The sequence below is a fragment of the Hippopotamus amphibius genome, chromosome 4 (genome assembly GCF_030028045.1).
Source record: "Hippopotamus amphibius kiboko isolate mHipAmp2 chromosome 4, mHipAmp2.hap2, whole genome shotgun sequence".
In the NCBI taxonomy this organism is placed as follows: Eukaryota; Metazoa; Chordata; class Mammalia; order Artiodactyla; family Hippopotamidae; genus Hippopotamus; species Hippopotamus amphibius.
Window position 1 is genome coordinate 182697995 of NC_080189.1, and position 20459 is coordinate 182718453.

Sequence of the window (20459 nt, forward strand, 5' to 3'; positions counted from 1 at the left end):
CAGGCCTCGGCCAGAGAGGGAAGGGCCTGTCCGGGTCAGCAGCTGGGAGGTGGCGCTGCGGGTCTGGAGGATGCCAATCTACACTCAGGCACTGCCAGCAGCCCAGCCCAGCCTCAGCCGTCTTCATGGGCAGCAGGGCCAGGGCTGTACCCTGAGAAACACTATGATCGTTCAAGGATCAGGAGCTAAGGGGCTAGGCTTAAACCATTCCATTTTTTAAAAATAAGTCAACTTCCAAATGTGTATAAGAAACAAAACCTTGGAAGGGAGGGATAAATTTGGAATTTGGGATTAACAGATACAGACTACTAAATATAAAAATATCGGGCTGGCCTAAAAGTTTGTTTAGGTTTTCCGTAATACCTTATGGAAAAACCCAAAAGAACTTTTTGGCCAACCCAATAGATAACACCAAGGACCTATTGTATAGCACAGGGGATGATATTCAATATCTTGTAATAACCTATAAGGGAAAAGAATATGAAAAATAATCGATATATATATATGTGTAACTGGATCACTTTGCTATACGTCTGAAACATTGTAAATCAACTACACTTCAAAAAAAATTTTTAAAAGAAACAAAATCTCTGCAGCAAATTCATTAAATGGAGAAAAAGAAAATGAAATCCACTGAAACCCCTTCTTTGGAAACCCAGTGCTACCAGGCGTGTGGGCCTCCTTTCTCTCCCGCCTGTTCTGAGCCAGGTTGCCCATCAAGCCACCCCTCAAGTGGCATCTCCTGTTCCTTCCCCGCAGCATCGTGGTCAGTCTCCCACATCGCTGTCCACAGTCCACAGTCACCGCTTTTAACGACTGCAGTGCATCACGCATGGAATCCGTCCTCGACTGGGCCTTACTGTGCAAGATTTTAAAAAGTCACTGGTCAGAGGAAATGACTTTCAGCCTCCTGTTAATTTAATCCTCATATCATGTTGCTAATGGAGGACCATCTATCGACTGTCCCGCCTTCACGCCGCTAGCCTCCTGCAGCACAAAACGCGCTTCTCTCCCCAGCCCCATGGTAAGGGCCTTGAAGACAGAATCCATGCCCGCTCCGCTCCCAAACAGGCTAGCAGTCGCCAGCGTTAACCTTGGCCTCACCAAGCAAGCACCTATCCTGGGCCGTAGGTCCCCGCATGCAGCAGCCCTGCTTCCATCATAGGCTGTGCAAACAGTGTCTTGCTCAGCCAGTAAGTACAGGGCTTCAAACACGGGTGCCTCTCACCCAAGTGCCTCCAGTGCACGTTTCGCTGTGTGCTGACCGAGGGCCACAGAAATGACCAACGCTTGACCTTGGGGGAACCACAGGAAAGGAGGGAAAAGGAGGAAAGAGGAATCACAGATGGATTCAGAAGCAACGCCAGCCAAAGCTTGTAAAGTGCTTTCACTGTTGGAAGAGCTTTATAATCGTTAACCCACTTAATCCTCACCACACCCCTAGGGGCACTATTATTAACAGATGAGGAAACTGAGGCTCAGAGAGGCTGAGTAACTTGGGCAGAGTCACACAGCTTTCAAGTGGCAGAGTCAGGATTTGCACTCAGGCCATCTGGCTCCAGAGTGCTTGATCAATCATCTTGCTGCTGTGAGCTCCACAGGAGCCAAATTCAACCCAGCTCCGCACCCCTACCATCGCCTGCACAGGGCCTTCTCATAGGAGGTGCTGAATCAGTATTTGTCCAATGGAGGACTGCTTGCCAGATAGCACGCTTGTGGATAATTCGGGAGGAGGCAGGCTGGCAGAGCCGTGGGGTGGGTGTCAAATACAGACCCGCATGGATCGCTGACTGCCAGGGCTCTCGCTGGGTGTCCTGGGACCTGGCTGCCCCTTCCCAGGTAGAGCGGAGTTGCTCAGTGTTCGTATGGGGGTCTGATGGACACATGGAGGGTACGCTTATCAAATTCGTGCATGGTACCAAGCCTGGGGCCAGGAGGTAGCCTGGGAGATCACAGAATGAATATTCAAAATGGTCACACCTAGGCTGGAATTGAGGGCAAAGTTAACGTGAAATCTGAGGTGACAAAATCTAGCCTGAGGAGTAACACAAATGGAAACCGGTGACCAATTAGAGAAACCCCATGGAGAGAGAAATGACTCAGTGACCGAACAGATGTGGGGTTGGGTCCGGAAAGGGACTTCACGTAAAGTGACTCTGACAGTGAACCCAACACCAGGTCATGACCTTGACCTTCAGCATCATCTGAACCAGAGGGACAATATTGGCCCCTGTGCCCCAGGATGGTTTTTTTTGGGGGGATGGGGGTGGGGTATGACCTTTATTGAGCTTATCCACCGGAGTGGAAATAATGTCCATACAAAACCAAATGTTTGTTCCTATAACTTCTGCATCACAATGAAAATCCAAACAGTTTTTTAAAAACAGTCAACTCAATCAAAACCCACTACTTCAGAATCAATAGCTTCTTTGAAGCCACAGTAACACTTAAATATGGTTAAGACTCGAATGCAGAAATTTGGTTGGTTGGAAAGCTAACTAAACTTCCAACTTGCTCAAATAGAATTACAAAAAGGCAAAATTGTGTTTTTCACAGAGGTACAGTCCACTGGAATCACCAACACTGGACAGCTGTTAGAGTATTCAGAGTCCTGAGATGATAAGAAACCCAGGCATCCTTTAGACAGTCTTCTGTTGTCCTTTCTTCCCAATCAGAGATTTGTGGATGTGTGGAATGACACCACCACCAGCAATTGTAGCCTTGATGAGAGAGTCCAATTCTTCACCTCCACGAATAGCAAGTTGCAAGGGACGAGGGGTAATACCCTTTACCTTCAAGTCTTTTGATGCATTTCCTGCTAATTCAAGTACTTCTCCGGTGAGGTACTCCAGGATGGCTGCGCTGTACACAGCAGCAGTCGCGCCCACATGTTCATGGCTGGTCGTCCTAGATTTCAGGTGTCGATGAATATGGCCCACCGGGAACTGCAAACCGGCTCTCTGAGAGCGGGAAACCGCCTTTGTCTTGGCCTGTCCGGCGTCCTTCCCAGCCTTACCGCCAGCCATTTCAAATTCCGCTGAAGCTCAAGCAAGCAAGGCAGAGAAGGGACTAGTCAAACACCCAGCGAGAACCCGCCGCCTACTCCTTCGTCGCACCGCGATTCAAACTGCCCCCTGGATGGTTTTCAAGTTTACTTTCTTTTCACAAACTTTTTAACTGAAGTTGACCATTGCATACGGAAACGTGCACAGATTGTGAGAACGCAGCTTGAGTTTTCACAAAATGAACACACACATGTAACCAGTACCCTGATCAAGAGACAGAGCGTTACACACCTGATACCCTTGGCACCCCCTCCAGTCACTACTCCTCAAAGCCAAACACTATAGGACTTCTCACTCTAGATTAGCTCTGCTTGTTTTAGACATTATGTAAGTGGCAACGCAAATGCTGGTGAAGATCTGGAGCCACTGGGACTCACACCTGGTGCTGGTGGAGTGTAACTTGTTAGAAGCATTTTGGAAGACTGAGATTATCTGTTCAAGCTGAATTACACTCCTGGATATGTATGTGTGATGTATGTACATGTATGTAAATAGGGGTGTGTGTGTGTGCATCTGTGCGTATAAAGACACATAAATACACGTATTCACTGTAAGACAAGAATGCTCACAGCAGCACTCTTTAAAAAAATATTTATTTATTTATTTATTTATTTGGCTGTGTTGGGTCTTAGTTGCAGCTGGTGGGCTCTTAGTTGCAGCATGTGGAATCTTTCATCAGGGCGTGCGGGCTTTAGAGCCCGAGGGCTCAGTAGTTGCAGCGTGTAGACTTAGTTGCCCCATGGCATGTGGGATCTTAGTTCCCCAAACAGGAATCGAACCCACGTCCCCTGCATTGGAAGGTGGATTCTAAACTACTGGACCACTAGGGACGTCCCCACAGCAGCGCTTTTATGACAGCTTCAAACTGAAAGCTGCTCAGATGTCTGTCCATAATGAAACTGATCAACAGTCAGTACCTTCGTGCAGCAGACCACTGTTCAGTGATCAGAAGGAAAGAAGCATGGACAACAGGATGGATCTCAGAAGCTAAAGGAGGCAGACCCCCCAGGCGAGGTTCCCTGGGTCGTTCTGAGGAAGCCCCGAGGCCACCCTGGGAAGTGCTTGGAGCAGCGCCCGGCAGCCACCATGTTCCCAGGGAGCAGAGCTGGTGTCCTCGTCACGACTCTCGGGCCTGGGATTTCTCTCTGGATCCTCCATTAAGCCGTACAGGTGTTTCGATTGACTTTAGCATTTACCGTTTACATTCCTCAGCCTCTCAGGGCCTCGGCACAGCTGCATGACACACACGAACGTGGATGGTGATGTGGGGGGCTGCGTGGGGCAGCGGGGGACACCAGAAGACCCGAGATGTCCCTGCCTGCCGTTCACACGAATGTGCTGGGTGGGGTGGGGCCAGGCCACAGGAGGTCGCTGGCCTTGGAAGCCCTCCCGGAAGGCAAGGTTTGGGTGTCAGGGTTGCACTTCGCATTGTGCTAACATCACCGGTCAGCTGAGGGCCTCAGATGCTTCCTCCAGGAGGAGATGGCCTGCAGCAGGGTGAGGAGATCCCAGGGCTTTAGTCAGTGTTCTCCAGAGAAACAGAACCAGTAGGATATACAGAGAGAAGTAAGAGGAGATTTATACAGGAATTGGCTCCGCTGGGTATGGAGGCCGAGAAGTCCCGGGATCTGCCACCTGCAAGCTTCAGGACCTGGAGAGCTGGGGATGTCATCCAGTCTCACCCCAAAGGCCTGAGAACTGGGGGGCCAAGAAGTCCCAGGAGGTGTCCGTCTCAGCCTGAGTCAGGAGCGCCAATGTCCACGGGCAGAGAAGATGGGTGTCCCAGCTCAAGAGGAGAGAAGGAACTGGCCCTTCCACCACTTTTTGTTCTGTTCAGGCCCTCTGTGGATTGGGTGGTGCCCACCTGCCCTGGGGAAGGCTGGCTTCTTCTTTTTTTTTTTTTTTAACTGAAGTACAGTAGATTTATAATATTGCGTTCGTTTTGGGTGTACAGCAGGGTGATTCAGTTACACATATACATATATTCTTTTTCAGATAATGTTCCATTATAGGTTATTACAAGATATTGAATATAGTTCCCTGTGCTATACAGTAGGTCCTGGTAGTTTATCTATTTTATATATAGCAGTGTGTATGTGTTAATCCCGAACTCCTAATGGATCCTTCCCAAGGCCAACTTCTTTACTCAAATGCTGTTCCAGAAACACCCTCACAGACACGCTCAGAAATAACTTTTTGCCAGCAATCTGGGCACCCTTAGCCCAGTCAAGGTAACATAGAAATGGAATCATCACACTCACTAAGGCGTAGAGGAGTGAGGTGTAAAGAGTGACACTCTGAATGGCCCTCTTCGTGTGTCACTCCCTCGGTTGAAAGAAATGACATCTTTGGCAAAAATAAAAAACACATAAAAAATGCACTGACAGATGTTAGGCAGTAGAGTTTAGCATAAACAATGACTGGCACCTACTGCATGTCCAGCCCCGCGGTGCAGAAACCCATGCACCGTTGCTGTGTGAGTAAGGTGGGCTCCCTGGAGAAACCGGCATAGGAGGGAGAAGCAAGGCAGAGAAGGGAAAGGGCCAAACGAGGCGGGATTGCGTCCTGCAGGGCTCTGCAGAGTCTGCCCCTCCCTGAGGCCAGGGGGCCGGCCTTCCCTGCTGGCTCACCAGGCCGTTGTTGGCTAAGAGCCGTGGGGGGAGGGCCAGGGCGGAGGATGGGTGGCACACGGCTCTTCACCTGGAGGACTTGATAAAATCCAGATTCCTGAGCCCCCCCCACTCCCACCCCCCACGCCAAGATTCTGGTTGGCTGGGCAGATAGTTTGCACTTCGAGCCAGCTCCCAGGTGCTGTTGATGCCGCTGGTCTGAGCTTCGTGCTTTCAGTCCCAAGGCACTGGATCCTGCTTTCAAGGGCTGCAGCCTAGGGCGCACGGGGACCTGTAAATAGATGGAGGATAATGAGGGCACTGCAAGGTCAGGGCAGGCTTTCTGCGGGAGACACCTGAGGTGCTGCGGGAAGGAAAGAAGGAGGTGGCCGACCAAGTCAGGAAGGAGAGAGGCAGCCTCCTGCCTCCCAGTTCAGGAACAGAGCAGAGGAAGCAGGGTGGACCACACATGACCACAACGCCATCCATGCTTGGCAAAATGCGGACTAACATGTCTTGATAGACCTTGGGCTTGGCCAGCAGTAAATCCAAATCAGAGTTCAGGGACACCAACCACTGCCTTACTCATTCCTCAACTGTGTTTTTTTTTTTATTGTGATAAAATATGTATCACAGCAAATTTACCATCTTAATCATTTTTTTTATTTATTATTTTTGGGGGGGTACACCAAGTTCAATCATCTGTTTTTATACACATATCCCCGTATTCCCTCCCTTCCTTGACTCCCCCCCCCCTCGAGTCCCCCCCACCCTCCCCGCCCCAGTCCTCTAAGGCATCTTCCATCCTCGAGTTGGACTCCCTTTGTTATACAACAACTTCCCTCTATTTTACAGTTGCTAGTATATATATGTCTGTGCTACTCTCTCGCTTCGTCTCAGCTTCCCCTTCACCCCCCGCCCCCTCCCAAACCTCGAGTTCTCCAGTCCATTCTCTGTATCTGCGTCCTTGTTCTTGTCACTGAGGTCATCAGTACCATTTTTAGATTCCATATATGTGAGTTAGCATACAATATTTGTCTTTCTCTTTCTGACTTACTTCACTCTGTATGACAGACTGTAGTTCTATCCACCTCATGACATATAGCTCCATCTCATCCCTTTTTATAGCTGAGTAATATTCCATTGTATATATATGCCACATCTTCTGTATCCATTCATTTGTTGATGGGCATTTCGGTTGCTTCCATGTCCTGGCTATTGTAAAGAGTGCTGCAATAAACATTATGGTACATGTTTCTTTTGGGATTATGGTTTTCTCTGGGTATATGCCCAGGAGTGGGATTACTGGATCATATGGTAGTTCTATTTGTAGTTTTTTAAGGAACCTCCAAATTGTTTTCCATAGTGGCTGTACCAACTTACAGTCCTACCAACAGTGCAGGAGAGTTCCCTTTTCTCCACACCCTCTCCAACATTTGTGGTTTCCAGATTTTGTGATGATGGCCATTCTGATCGGTGTGAGGTGATACCTCTTTGTGGCTTTGACTTGCATTTCTCTGATGATTAGTGATGTGGAGCATCTTTTCATGTGTTTGTTGGCCATCTGTATGTCTTCTTTGGAGAAATGTCTATTTAGGTCTTCTGCCCATTTGTGGATTGGGTTATTTACTTTTTTGGTATTAAGCTTCATGAGCTGCTTGTATATTTTGGAGGTTAATCCTTTGTCCGTTGTTTCATAGGCAATTATTTTTTCCCATTCTGAGGGTTGCCTTTTAGTCTTGTTTATGGTTTCTTTCGCTGTGCAAAAGCTTTTAAGTTTCATGAGGTCCCATTTGTTTATTCTTGATTTTATTTCCATGATTCTAGGAGGTGGGTCAAAAAGGATCTTGCTTTGATGTATGTCATGGAGTGTACATTTCAGTGACATTAAGCACATTCACATTGTTGTACAACCATCACCACCATCCATCCCCAGAACTCTTCATTGTGCAAAACACACACTCTATACCCTTGAAACATTAACTCTGGATTCCACACCCCTCACCAGCCCCTGGCAACCACCATTCTACTTTCTGTTGCTCTGAATTTGATTCCTCCAGGAAGCTCATATAGGTGGAATCTATATAGTGTTTGTCTTTTTGTGACTATCACTTAGCATAATGTCCTCAAGATTCATCTGTATTGTAGCATGTGTCAGAATTTCCTTTCTTTTTTTTAAGATTTATTTATTATTTTATTTATTTATTTATTTTTGGCTGTGTTGGGTCTTTGTTGCTGTGTGCGGGCTTTCTCTAGCTGTGGTGAGTGGGGGCTACTCTTCTTTGCAGTGTGCAGGCTTCTCAGGGCAATGGCTTCTCTTTTTGCGGAGCACAGACTCTAGGCATGCAGGCTTCAGTAGTTGTGGCACATGGGCTCAGTAGTTGTGGCATATGGGCTTAGTTGCTCTGAGGCATGTGGGATCTTCCCAGACCAAATATTGAACCCGTGTCCCCTGCATTGGTAGGCCGATTCTTAACCACTGCACCACCAGGGAAGTCTCAGAATTTCCTTCCTTTTTAAGGCTGAATAATATTCCATCTCATGGTGTACCATATTTTTTTTATCCATTCATCTGTCAATGGATATGTGTTGTTTCCACTTTTGGCTATTGTGAATCAGGCTGCTGTGAACATGGGTGTACAAATATCTGTTCAAGCCCCTGCTTTCAATTGTTTTGACTTTATAGCCAGAAGTGGAATTGCTGGATCATATGGTAATTCTATGTTTTAACCTTTTGAGGAACTCAATCGGTATTTTTTTATCACACGTAGATTTACTACGAATTTTAGGGAGGCTTACCAAGAACAGGATAAGCCAGTCATTACGTTCAAACAATCTTTAATGTTTGATCATCATTCTGGACTTAAAAACCAGGCTTGACCTCTTCCCCACTGAAATTCTATTGGACAATGTTAAATATCCACCCAAACCAACATCAATAATTTGTTCCACTTGGCAAGGAAAAATGTTTAAAATTTAATGAAGCCAGCAGCTATCCACAATCCCATGTTGCCAAGCAGCAATCATACTAATAAATGGCTGGTGCTTTTCTTACAAAAAGGAAGGAGGCCAGTGTTCACCCGGAGACAGGAGGGCCGTCGCTAATGGAGTGAGGCTGGCCTTGGAGTTTCTATAGGAAGCAAAGTGCAATCCATCATTCTGGAGTGTTTACTTTGAAAATACGGCACGTCCACTGGGAGTCACGGTTTTCCAAAGGTCCTTCTGCTGGTTCTGCTGATTCATGTTCCCATAATTCCTTCCCCGCATAATATTTTCCCATCACCATGGTGACTGTGTGAGAGGAAGGCATAAAGAGAAATTTTAGGATTTACTTCTTATTTCACAGAACTGTGATTAGACTTCTGCTGAAGAGTGGGCTACACGTTTTATATTTTAGAGAGAAGAGTTAGGTCCCACGAAGCAGAGTTTACTCTAGCTGAGAGAGAGCAGGGGTCAGGGAAAGAGACCGGCTGGGTCACTGGTCCTGGTTCTGGCACGTTCTAGCTGGTTCCAGCATTTTTAGCCATTGACCTTAGGCAATACTCTTTACTTGGTTCCTCTCTCTGCAAAATGAAATGGTGAATGGGAATTAGGATTCTCTGTAGAATTGATTGAAACAATTCAAGACATTTACAAACTGTAAAACCTTATTCCAAAAAATTTTTTAAAAAATCATGAACAAAAAACAAATACAAAACCTCTAATTAGTCCAGGCCAAGTTGCCACTGCAGATGGTTTCATCTTTCGTTAATATCAATGACATTCCTTATGGTCTCCCCAGCCCCCCAATTCCCACACATACACACACACACACACACACACACACACACACCTGTGACCTCCTAGCGGGAGCAACTTTACTTTGTCTTTATCCTGAATCCTCCACTTTGCAAAGCACACGACTCGACTTAGTGCAGGACTCAAGAAATGCTTGACTTGAATTCAAATTTGTATCCAGCAATTGCTTGCCAAGTTCAGCCTGCACCAGGCTGTGGGGGCACAGAGATAATTTGAGGGAGGGGTCTGAGTCGCTCTGATTCTGAGAACTGCCTGTGATTTCACAGCAGCTTCTCTTGGGGGTGGGGAACAGGGAGAAGCCCTCCTTCCTACACAAAAGGTGTGCATTGAATGTTGAGTCAGCCTTATTTCGGAAACCTTCAAAAGCAAAGAGTTGTGCCTTAGAGTTGAGAAAACACGGTCATTACAATGGCACGTGTTAAGTGAACTTTTCAGAAGGATGTAATGTTGGCAGAGTTGACCCAGAGGAGGGCCATGGTGAGGTGGGAGCTCGGAGAGCCTCACCATGCAGCCGTGCGAGCCAGAGGGCCAAGTCTGAGCTGGGAGGGTGAGGGGCCGCGGAGCTGACTGAGCTGCCACAGAGGAGGGGATTTCAGAAGAAATCTGGGAGAACGTGGGCAAAGGCACAGAGGCACAGAACAGCCTGATGCAACTCAAAGAACTATCAGTAATTCCACGTGGCTGGAGCGTAGAAGAGGCAGGAGGTGGAAAGAAGGTGGTCAGGCCCCGTGCCAGGAATGACCACATACACTGTAGCACTTAGTTCATGGCCGCAAAGAGAATTCCTGCTCAGATGCACCATAACAGCTGGTCAAGGGGGAAGACAGAAATTCACTGGGCAGAACCCCCAAAGCAGGTGTGTCTTTTTCTGTCATCAGTTTGGGGCTCCAGGGTGACCCCAACTGGCGTTGGTCTGTGGTTTTGATGTGGACTCAAGGTAGCCAGGAACCACAGACCCCTCCAGAGACAAGGGGAAGCCACTGGAGGATCCCTTTCCAGTCATCCTTTCTCAGCCAGACTCCGGACCTGCATTTGCCAGCTACTTGCCTGAGAAGCAGAAAAGGGAGCAGCATTAATCATCTCTTTTGGCAAGTCAGGCCGGCAGGGGTTTTGCTGCATTGCTGGGCACTTGGGGAGTCGGAGGGTGTCAGCGTGCAGGCAGCAAGGCCTGCCCTGCAGATGGCATCCTGGTCACCTGTGGGGATACTTGACCCAGATTGAGATCTTCCTGTGGTCAGAATTCATCCCTGAGATCCAAGAAAAGCATGGACCCAAAAGGCATGGCCCTGGCCCCAGGGCCCCCGCGGTGAGCTCCAGCAGGAGAAGGCCCTGGGGAGCACTGCAGAAGGCAGCCCCTGTGGAAGTCAGAGCCAGAAGTTCCACAGAGTCACCCTCTGTAGGCAGTGTTGGCCTTGAACCTCAGTAACCTTGGCCTCCCTGGCAGTGGGCAGGGAAACAATGCCTTCTTATTTGTGGGGGTCCCTTTCTCCTCCTAGACATGCATTTAATGCAGACAGTCCGAGCTTCCTTGTTTATGTGATCTATCTGATTTCACTCCTTTTGGGCCCTCCCAGAGAGCGGAGGGGATGCTGAGTGTTTACATGCCTCCACACAACCCATCCCCATCCTTTAAGACATCACTCTGGACCAGGGACAGGGAATATGTGTGTCAGCATTTGGACAACCATCAGGATGTCCTCTAGACATCCCTGCCATTAATGCTCAGGTTTTCTCAGGACAGTACATTGGGGACCCTCAATTTAAGTGTAGGGAAAATTCCTTCCAGGCTGCGTCTCCCACAGGCAGCCAGCCAAAGAGGGGGAAGTGAGGAAGACCTCCACGTGCTCTTCATTTTCTTACTGCCTCCTTTTCTTCCTTTGCTGGGAATGGAAATGGGGGCTCAGCTTGAACTAGTGCCTGTAGACCCCTCCAGCCACATTTCCCACCAGTCCCTCCTATTGCCTCCAAGTTCCGGTCACCTGACAACCGTAAATGTCACACACAAACTTCCCCTCCTCCTCACCTGTGCTCTTGCCCTTCCATTTCTCTCCTGTCCACCCTGTTCTCATGACACCTAAACTTCGCCGTACCATTCTTCTCTACTTTCCTCAAAAGTAAAGGAATTACCTTCTCTGTCCTCCTATGGTCATTTTGTAGGAGTCACAGCTGGTTCACATCCCAGTTTGGACACTAACCCAGTAATTTTACCTCCCTGGACCTCAGTTTCCCCACCTGTAAAATGGGGATGATAATACACCTGCACAAGTAACGAGAATTACGTAACTGGGAGGTGTGTTGAGCACAGGGCCTGGTACACAGTGGATACTCAGCACGCATTCATTCCCTCCCTTTCCTAGTCTTCCTTACAGCAGTTGCCACTGGTGGTGTCATGATCTGTGTCTGCCTTGCCCACGAGAGGTTGAATTTTAAGGGCCTATGGTTCGGTCCTCTGTGTTTGCCCTGGCAGAGTGATTTTCAAACTTTTTGTTAAAGAAATGATTCATAGTAAGAATATATTTTATATCATAACCCGTATGTATAAACATCAGTTAAGTCAGGATGTGCCGGGATCCTCCTCGTCATGACTGATTTTTTTTTTTTTTTTTTTGGTCCTACTCTTCTGCCAGTTGCTGAGAGAAGGGTGATACACTCTTTTAGTGTGATTGTGGAATTGCCTATTACTCCTCTTTAAAGCTGTCAATTTTTGCTTCATGTATTTTTTTTTTTAAGGTTGTAGGTAGTATTCTCTCTCTCTCTCTCTCTATTTATTTATTTACTGCTATTTTCTTTTTGGCTGCGTTGGGTCTTCATTGCCGCGTGCAGGCTTTCTCTAGTTGCAGTGACAGGGGGCTACTCTTCGTTGCACGGGCTTCTCATTGTGGTGGGTTACCTTCTTGAGGAGCATGGGCTCTAGGCATGTGGGCTTCAGTAGCTGTGGCTCACGGGCTCAGTAGTTGTGGCTTGCGGGCTCTAGAGCACAGGCTTAGTAGTTGTGGTACACGGGCTTAGTTGCTCCACAGCATGTGGGATCTTCCAGGACTAGGAATTGAACCCACATCCCCTGCATTGGCAGGCGGATTCTTAACCACTGCACCACCAAAGAAGTCCCTGCTTCACGTATTTTTGAGGCTGTACTATTTGGCACATACACATTTATTATTGTTATGTCTTCCTGACAAAGACATGCTGATCTTTAAATCTTTATGAAGTGTTTCTCTTTAGCTCTAGTAATATCCTTTGTCCTGAAGACTGTTTTCCACATTTATAGAACCACTCCAACCTTTTCATACTTACTACTTACATCATTTTCTACCCATTTACTGCTTACATCTTTTTCTACCCATTTACTTTTTTTTGACATACAATAAACTACATATATTTAAAGTGTACAATTTGATTTTTTTCTTATTAGTAATGTATATATGGCAATCCCAATTTCCCAATTCATCCCACCCCAACCCCCCCCCCCCCCCATCCCCTGCTTTCCCAACTTGGTGTCCATATGTTTGTTCTCTACATCTGTGTCTCTGTTTCTCCCTTGCAAGCCAGTTGATCTGTACCATTTTTCTAGATTCCACATATATGCATTAATATACGGTACTTGTTTTTCTCTTTCTGACTCATACTTCACTCTGTGTGACAATCTGTAGATCCATCTATATCTCTACAAATGTCTCAATTTTGTTTCTTTTTTTGGCGGAGTAATATTCCATTGTATATATGTACCACATCTTTTTTATTCATTCATCTGTTGATGGACATTTAGGTTGCTTCTATTTCCTGGCTATTGTAAATAGTGCTGCAACGAACATTGGGGCACATGTGTTTTTTTGAATTATGGTATTCTCTGGGTACATGCCCAGTAGTGGGATTGCTGGGTCGTATAGTAATTCCATTTTTAGTTTTTTAAGGAAACTCCATACTGTTTTCCATAGTGGCTGTATCAGTTTACATTCCCCCCAACAGTGCAAGAGGATTCACTTTTCTTCACACCCTCTCCAGTATCTATTGTTTGTAGATTTTCTGATGATGCCCATTCTAATCAGTGTGAGGTGATACCTCATTGTAGTTTTGATTTGCATTTCTCTAATAATTAATGATGGTGAGCGGCTTTTCATGTGCCTCTTGGCCATCTGTATGTCTTCTTTGGAGAAATGCCTGCTTAGGTCTTCTGCCCATTTTTTGATTGGGTTGTTTGTTTTTTTGATGTTGAGCTGGATGAACTGTTTACATATTTTGGAGATTAATCCTTTGTCTGTTGATTCGTTTGCAAATATTTTCTGCCATTCTGAGGGTTGTCTTTCATCTTGTTTATAGTTTCCTTTGCTGTGCAAAAGCTTTTAAGTTTCATGAGGTCCCACTTGTTTATTTTTGTTTTTATTTCCATTACTCTAGGAGGTGGCTCAAAAAAGATCTTGCTGTGATTTATGTCAAAGAATGTTCTTCCTATGTTTTCCTCTAAGAGTTTTAGTGTCTAGTCTTACATTTAGGTCTTTAATCCATTTTGAGTTTATTTTTGTGTATGGTATTTAGGAGTGTTCTAATTTCATTCTTTTACATGTAGCTGTCCTGTTTTCCCAGCACCACTTGTCAAAGAGTCTGTCTTTTCTCCATTGTATATCCTTGCCTCCTTTGTCATAGATTAGTTGACCATAGCTTATCTCCCGGTTTTCTATCCTGTTCCATTGATCTCTATTTCTGTTTTTGTGCCAGTACCATATTGCCTTGATTGCTCTGGCTTTATAGTATAGTCTGAAGTCAGGGAGTCTGATTCCTCCAGCTCTGTTTTTTCTCCTCAATATTGCTTTGGCTATTTGGGGTCCTTTATATCTCTATACAAATTTTAGGATTTTTTGTTCTGGTTCTGTAAAAAATGCTGTTGGTAATTTGATAGGGATTGTATTGAATCTGTAGATTGCTTTGGGTTGTATAGACATTTTCACAATGTTGATTCTTTCAACCCAAGAACATGGTGTATCTCTCCTTCTGCTTGTGTCGTCTTTGATTTCTTTCATCAGTGTTTTATAGTTTTCTGAGTACAGGTCTTTTACCTCCTTAGTTAGGTTTATTCCTAGGTATTTTATTCTTTTTGTTGCAATGGTGAATGGGATTGTTTCCTTAATTTCTCTTTCTGATCTTTCATTGTTAGTGTGTAGGAATGCAAGAGATTTCTGTGTGTTGATTTTGTATCCTACAACTTTACCAAATTCATTGATTAGCTCAAGTAGTTTTCTGGTGGCATCTTTAGGATTTTCTATGTATAGTGTCATGTCATCTGCAAACAGTGACAGTTTTAATTCTTCATTTCCAATTTGGATTCCTTTTATTTCTTTTTTCTTCTCTGATTACTCTGGCAAGGACTTCCAAAACTATATTGAATAGTAGTGGTGAGAGTGGACATCCTTGTCTTGTTCCCCATCTTGGAATGCTTTCAGTTTTTCACCATTGAGAATGATGTTTGCTGTAGGTTTGTCATATATGGCCTTTATTATGTTGAGATAGGTTCCCTCTATACCCACTTTCTGGAGAGTTTTTGTCATAAATCAGTGTTGAATTTTGTTAAAATACTTTTTCTGCATCTGCTGAGATGATCATATGGTTTTTATTCTTCAATTTGTTAATATGGTATGTCACATTGATTGATTTGCATATATTGAAGAATCCTTGCATCCCTGGGATAAATCCCACTTGATCATGGTTTTACCCATTTACTTTCAGGCTACACATGTCTTTATATTTAAAGTGAGTCTCTTGTAGACAGCATATAATTGTGTCTTACTTGTTTTTCCATTCTAGTAATCTCTGCCTTCTAACTGGAATGTTTAGCCCATTAAGATTTAATGTAATTATTGGCTTAGTTGGATATGGGTCTACCATTTTATTATTTATCTTCTGTTTGTCACCTCTGTTCTTAATTTCTCTATTTGCTTTTCCTTCCTTTTGGGGGCAATTATTTGAAAATTGTTAAGAATTCCATTTTAATTTATCTATGGACTTTTCAGTGAAACCTCTTTGTTCTGCCTTTTCAGTGGTTGCTCTAGGGATCATTATATACACCTTAATTTTTACTGCTTCACATGAAATATAGGAACTTTGAAACCATATAAATCCATTCATCCTCATTTTCACCATCCTTTACACTACAGTTGTAATATTATTGTATCTGTATCTATTATAAATCCCACAAGACAGTTTTACACTTTCTGCTTCAGAAAGCTACAGGTAATTTTTTTTTTTTTTTTACAATAAACTGCCTATATTTAAAGCTTACAATTTGATGTTTTTTTTCTCATTAGTAGTGTATGTATGGCAATCCCAGTCTCCCAATTCATCCCACCCCAACCCCCCACCCCACTTTCCCCACTTGGTGTCCATATGTTTGTTCTCTACATCTGTGTCTCTATTTCTGCCTTGCAAACCAGTTGATTTGTACCATTTTTCTATATTCTACATATATGTGTTAATATACAATATTTGTTTTTCTCTTTCTGACTCACTTCACTCTGTATGACAGTCTCTAGGTCCATCCATGACTCTACAAATGTCCCAATTTCATTGGTAATTTTTTAATTAAAAAGAAAAATGGTTTTTTGTATTTACCCAAATATTTACTATTTCTGATGCCACTTATTCATTCATTGAATATCTGAGTTTCCCACCTGCATCATTTCTCTTCAGCTGAAGAACTTCCTTTAGCATTTTCTATAATGCAGGTCTGGAGGTGATGAATTACCAAAGTTTCCTTTATTTTAAAATGTCTCTATTTCATCTTCATTCTTGAAAGATATTTTTGCTGGATATAGAATTCCAGGTTGATGATATTTTTTCTTTCAACACTTTAAAGATGTTGCTCCACAATATTCTGAGTCCATGGTTTCTGATGAGATGTTCACAGTCATTCAAATCATTGATCCTCTATATGAAACACGTGGTTTTTCTCTTTCTGATTTCAGAGTTTTGACTTTATGTTGGGTTTTCAGTTTTGATTATGATGTGCCTAAGGTATAGTTTTCTGCTTTTATTCTATTCAGATTTTGCTGAGCTTCTTAAAACTATAATGTGTGTTTTTCTCTAAATGTGGGAAGTTTTCAGCTATTATTTCTTCAAATACTTTTCCTGCCACATTCTCTCTTTCCTGTCCTCTGGGACTTTTAGACTTTGACATTGTTTTACATGTCCTTGAGGCTATGTTAATTTTATTTTATTACGTTTTTTCCCTCTCTTTTTCAGATTGGAAGTTTTTTATTCATCTCTCTTCAAGTTTACTGATTTTTTCATTCTGTCATTCCATTCTCATTCGGAGTCTATCCCAAGACTTTTTTTTCATTTTAGATTCTGTAGTTCTCAGTTCTGAAATTTGCATTTGATTCATTTTTAAGTATATGATTCAGTGGGGTTTTTTGTACATTCACAAAGTTGTGTAATCATCACCACTATATAATTTCAAAACACTGCATTTCTCCCAAAAGGAATCCAATACCCATTGGCAATCAGTCCCCATCTGCCTTTCTTCTCAGCTGTTGGCAAGATCTAATCTAATTCCTGTCTTTATAGATTTTCCTATTCCAGAAGTTTCCTATTAATGGAATCATACAATATGTGACTACGCTATATGACTGAGTTCTTTCACTTAATGTTTTCAAGGTTCATCCATGTTGCAGCACATGTACTTCATTCCTCTTCAAGGCTGAATAATATTCCATTGTATGTTTGGACCACATTTTATTTACTCATTCATCAGTTGATAGACATTTGGCTCTTTTCTACTTTTTGGCTATTATGAATAATGATGCCTAGTGGTTCATTTTATATATGAACTCTCTTGACTGAGATATATATTTTTTATTAGGACATATTTTTCTTTACCTCACTGAGTATTATAATAGCTGCTTAAAGTTATTGCCTAGTAATTCCAATATCTGGGTTGGTTTAGGATTGGTATCTATTGACTGACTTTATTCTTGAAAATGGCTCTTCGTATGTAGAGTAATTTTGGATCCTATCCTGGACATTGTGAATGTAGTGCTGTGGAAACTGGATTCTGTGATATTATTTTGTAGAACATTGATGTTTTTGTTTCAGTAGGCAATTAACTAGGCTAGACTCAAACTCATACTTTACACTCTATGACACTTGTGGTAGGTGGGGGCTCAAATTTCAGTTCAGACTGCTTTTGATCTGCCACACATGTGTGGTTTGGGGGTGAGCCAGAGACTTGGGCAGGGTTTACACACCAAATCTGGGATTTTTCTTCTCCAGCTCTCTCCATCATGGGGTTCCTTCCAACTCTTCAGGGACCCTGGTTGCACAAGTCTCCTTCTCCTGGTTCCTCTGTCCACAGGGACAACAGACTTCCTACTGGAATTTAGCCACCTCATGGCCCCACCACAAATGTGGCTACCCTCAGGGCAAAACCACAAAAATAGGAAACTTGCCCCTTGTCGGCTGGCTCTTCTAGGTTTTGATGCTGCTCCAAAACATGTCTATTTATGTTTACCCTCTAGGGCCCTGCTGTTTCTGTTATATTGTCCGTAGTTTCTAGATTTGTATATGTTGTCTGCAGGAGGGTTGATTTGTGAGCAACTTACTCCTCCATACAGAAGCAGAATATATACATATATATATACATATTTTTAAACATTTGAATATTTAAATTTATATATACTTGAAACAAAAGGTTTTTGAATTAATACTTACCTACTGCATGTCTGCATATGATATACTTTGATCATTTCTGTTCTATTCCACAATCTTTCATTTAAAAAAGGCTGGTCTCAGTCCTCTGCTAAATTGATTTTGTGACCCACAAGTGGGTCACAATCCTGTTTGACCCACTGTGCTCTAAAGCTTGGCAGACAAGGAGCAGGTGCTTTTACAGTAAGAGCTCATTGAAGGAATAAAACAAAAGAGCCTCTCAATCCCCTGCCCAAGGTTTAGAAGCTTTGTACCCTGAATATACAGTTAGCATGGTGGTCACAACGCTGTCCCCAGACATGAGTGCACATCTGTGTCCCTTCCCCCTCCACACCCCTCTGGGGCTACCACGACCAAAGCCAGCAGCAAAAGTCCTTGAGGACCCAGGACTCCCTACTAAATATGATTCACAGACTTCATACCTCTCTGGCCAACCAGGACAGAACATAAGGCTGTCAACTTCTTATTTTGCTAAATAAGGATGTTTAAAAATAATGACCATCTGGGACTTCGCTGGTGGCCTGGTGGTTAGGATCCTGAGCTTACACTGCCGTGGCCCGGGTTCAATCACTGGTCAGGGAACTGAGATCCCGCAAGCTGCACAGTGTGGCCAAAAAAATAAATAATGACCATCTACTCTGGCCATCATTTCATAAAGCAAACGTTACAAAAATGTCAGATGGACAACTGCAGAATAAGGCCAAGTCCTGAAATTAAATTCACTTCCTGCCATGGAAACCTCACTCCCTACCTCCCTCACCATTCCACAGAGCCTTCCATCCAGCCGGGACCACGGGAGGCCTGGGCCGGGAGGACATCGGGAGGTCCTGGAACCCACCTCCCTCCTGTGTCGGCCAGAGAGGGGTGGGTATTCGCCCAGGGTCCCACACCTGGGAAAGAACAAATGTTTTCCAGTTTTTGCACAAGTAATTCTCTGCTGCGATTCCAAGTCGTTCTGACTGCAAAGATGCAGGCACCTGTTCCCAGATTCCCTCTCTGCTCCACAGACTCCCAGGCCACAGAGCTCATTTCATGAACTGCAGCTGGTCCTTTGGGGTGGCCTCCTCCGCCCTACTTGCCATCACCCAGATACGCAGAGAACAGAGGGTGGATGGGAAGAGGAAACAGCTGGGCCGAGGTGGGCGCTGGCCGCTCCCCACTCCCACACCCCGTCCCGCTCCTCAGAGCAGCAAGGAGACCGGAGATGCGTTAGTGCCCACATAATGGAGGCCTCCTCCTCTCTTCTTGGAAATCACCAGCCCATCTTGCTTAATGACCACAAGAGAAGTCGGCTGCAAGCCTCTGCTCACAAGGCTGGTCCGTGAGTCCCCGTCTCCCTTGGAGGAGGGGCAGCCGGCTGCTCCCACAGGGAGGAACTGGCCTGGAGTCTTCCTTCTGCCCTGCGGAGGCTGGGTGAGCATCTCCTCCCACTCCCACTCTCAGGCTGTCCTACTGGGGGGCTGGGGACCTGGGCCTCTGAACCACACTCGGGGCTGAGCCGTGGAGGAGTCCTTTGCAGGGTGCCAGGGGAGACAGGGTAGGATGGAAGGAAGCAGAGTTCCAGGCAAAGAGCAGAGGGCTTGGAGATGAGAGGGTGGGATTCCAGGGGTGGGGGGCTTTTACTGGCTCTCAGAGACAGCCATGCAGGGGTGACCTCAGTGTGAACTCATCCATGTTCCTCACCATGACCTTCTCAGGCATCTTTGGGGCTGGGCGGGGCCCGGTGTCAGCGGGCACACCCTGGATTGGCCGTGGCAATTGTTGGAAGATTCAAATATTTCCGTAGCGCTCAGTATTTCAGTAATGTTGTCCCGCCCATTCTCCTCCACCGAGTGTACCCTTTCCTCCTGCCACCCAGCCTCCTCTTCTTGGACCGGTCAGACTTCCACATCCAGCAGTGGAAGGGCTCCTGCCCCGCACATCTGGGGGTCTCCTGGCTCCTGCTCCTGGTCATACGGTTGTTGCATATTTTGAATAACTCCCTTGGGGTCTGATACACGATGGGTGTTCAGCTGCACAACTGAGGCTGATTTGTAGCTGTGGGCATGTGCCCTGCATGCTTGTAGGGGCGACCCAGGGATGTCAGCCATGCTCACAGGTGACCAGCAAGCAGAGGGGTAGGGAGCCGTCCGGCTGCAACATGAGGGGCCCTGGGCTGGTGAGAAGCCGAAGGGAGGAAGGATGGGAAGAGGGGGTACATTGCCAACCTCCCCCCAAATGAGAAAGAAAGTTGAGAGTGAAAATTTTAATTGCAGATCCCACCGACAGCTTGACTTAAAGGGAAAAGATGTGC

At 45.1% G+C, this 20459-nt stretch overlaps 2 protein-coding genes across 2 annotated transcripts in view; one reads left to right on the plus strand and one right to left on the minus strand.

The window, feature by feature from the left end:
• EML1 (EMAP like 1) overlaps positions 1-20459 on the plus strand; it is a 203164-nt gene that overhangs the window by 22289 nt on the left and 160416 nt on the right. The window lies entirely within an intron of this gene.
• Positions 2398-3104, minus strand: LOC130851528 (histone H2A.Z-like). Its single transcript, XM_057731977.1, has one exon. It carries the CDS (start codon positions 3024-3026, stop codon positions 2640-2642), a length of 387 nt encoding a protein of 128 aa, XP_057587960.1. The 5' UTR covers positions 3027-3104; the 3' UTR covers positions 2398-2639.

Excerpts from the sequence above, each read along its gene's own strand:
- LOC130851528 (XM_057731977.1), bottom strand. The coding sequence starts at position 3,026 with ATGGCTGGCGGTAAGGCTGGGAAGGACGCCGGACAGGCCAAGACAAAG.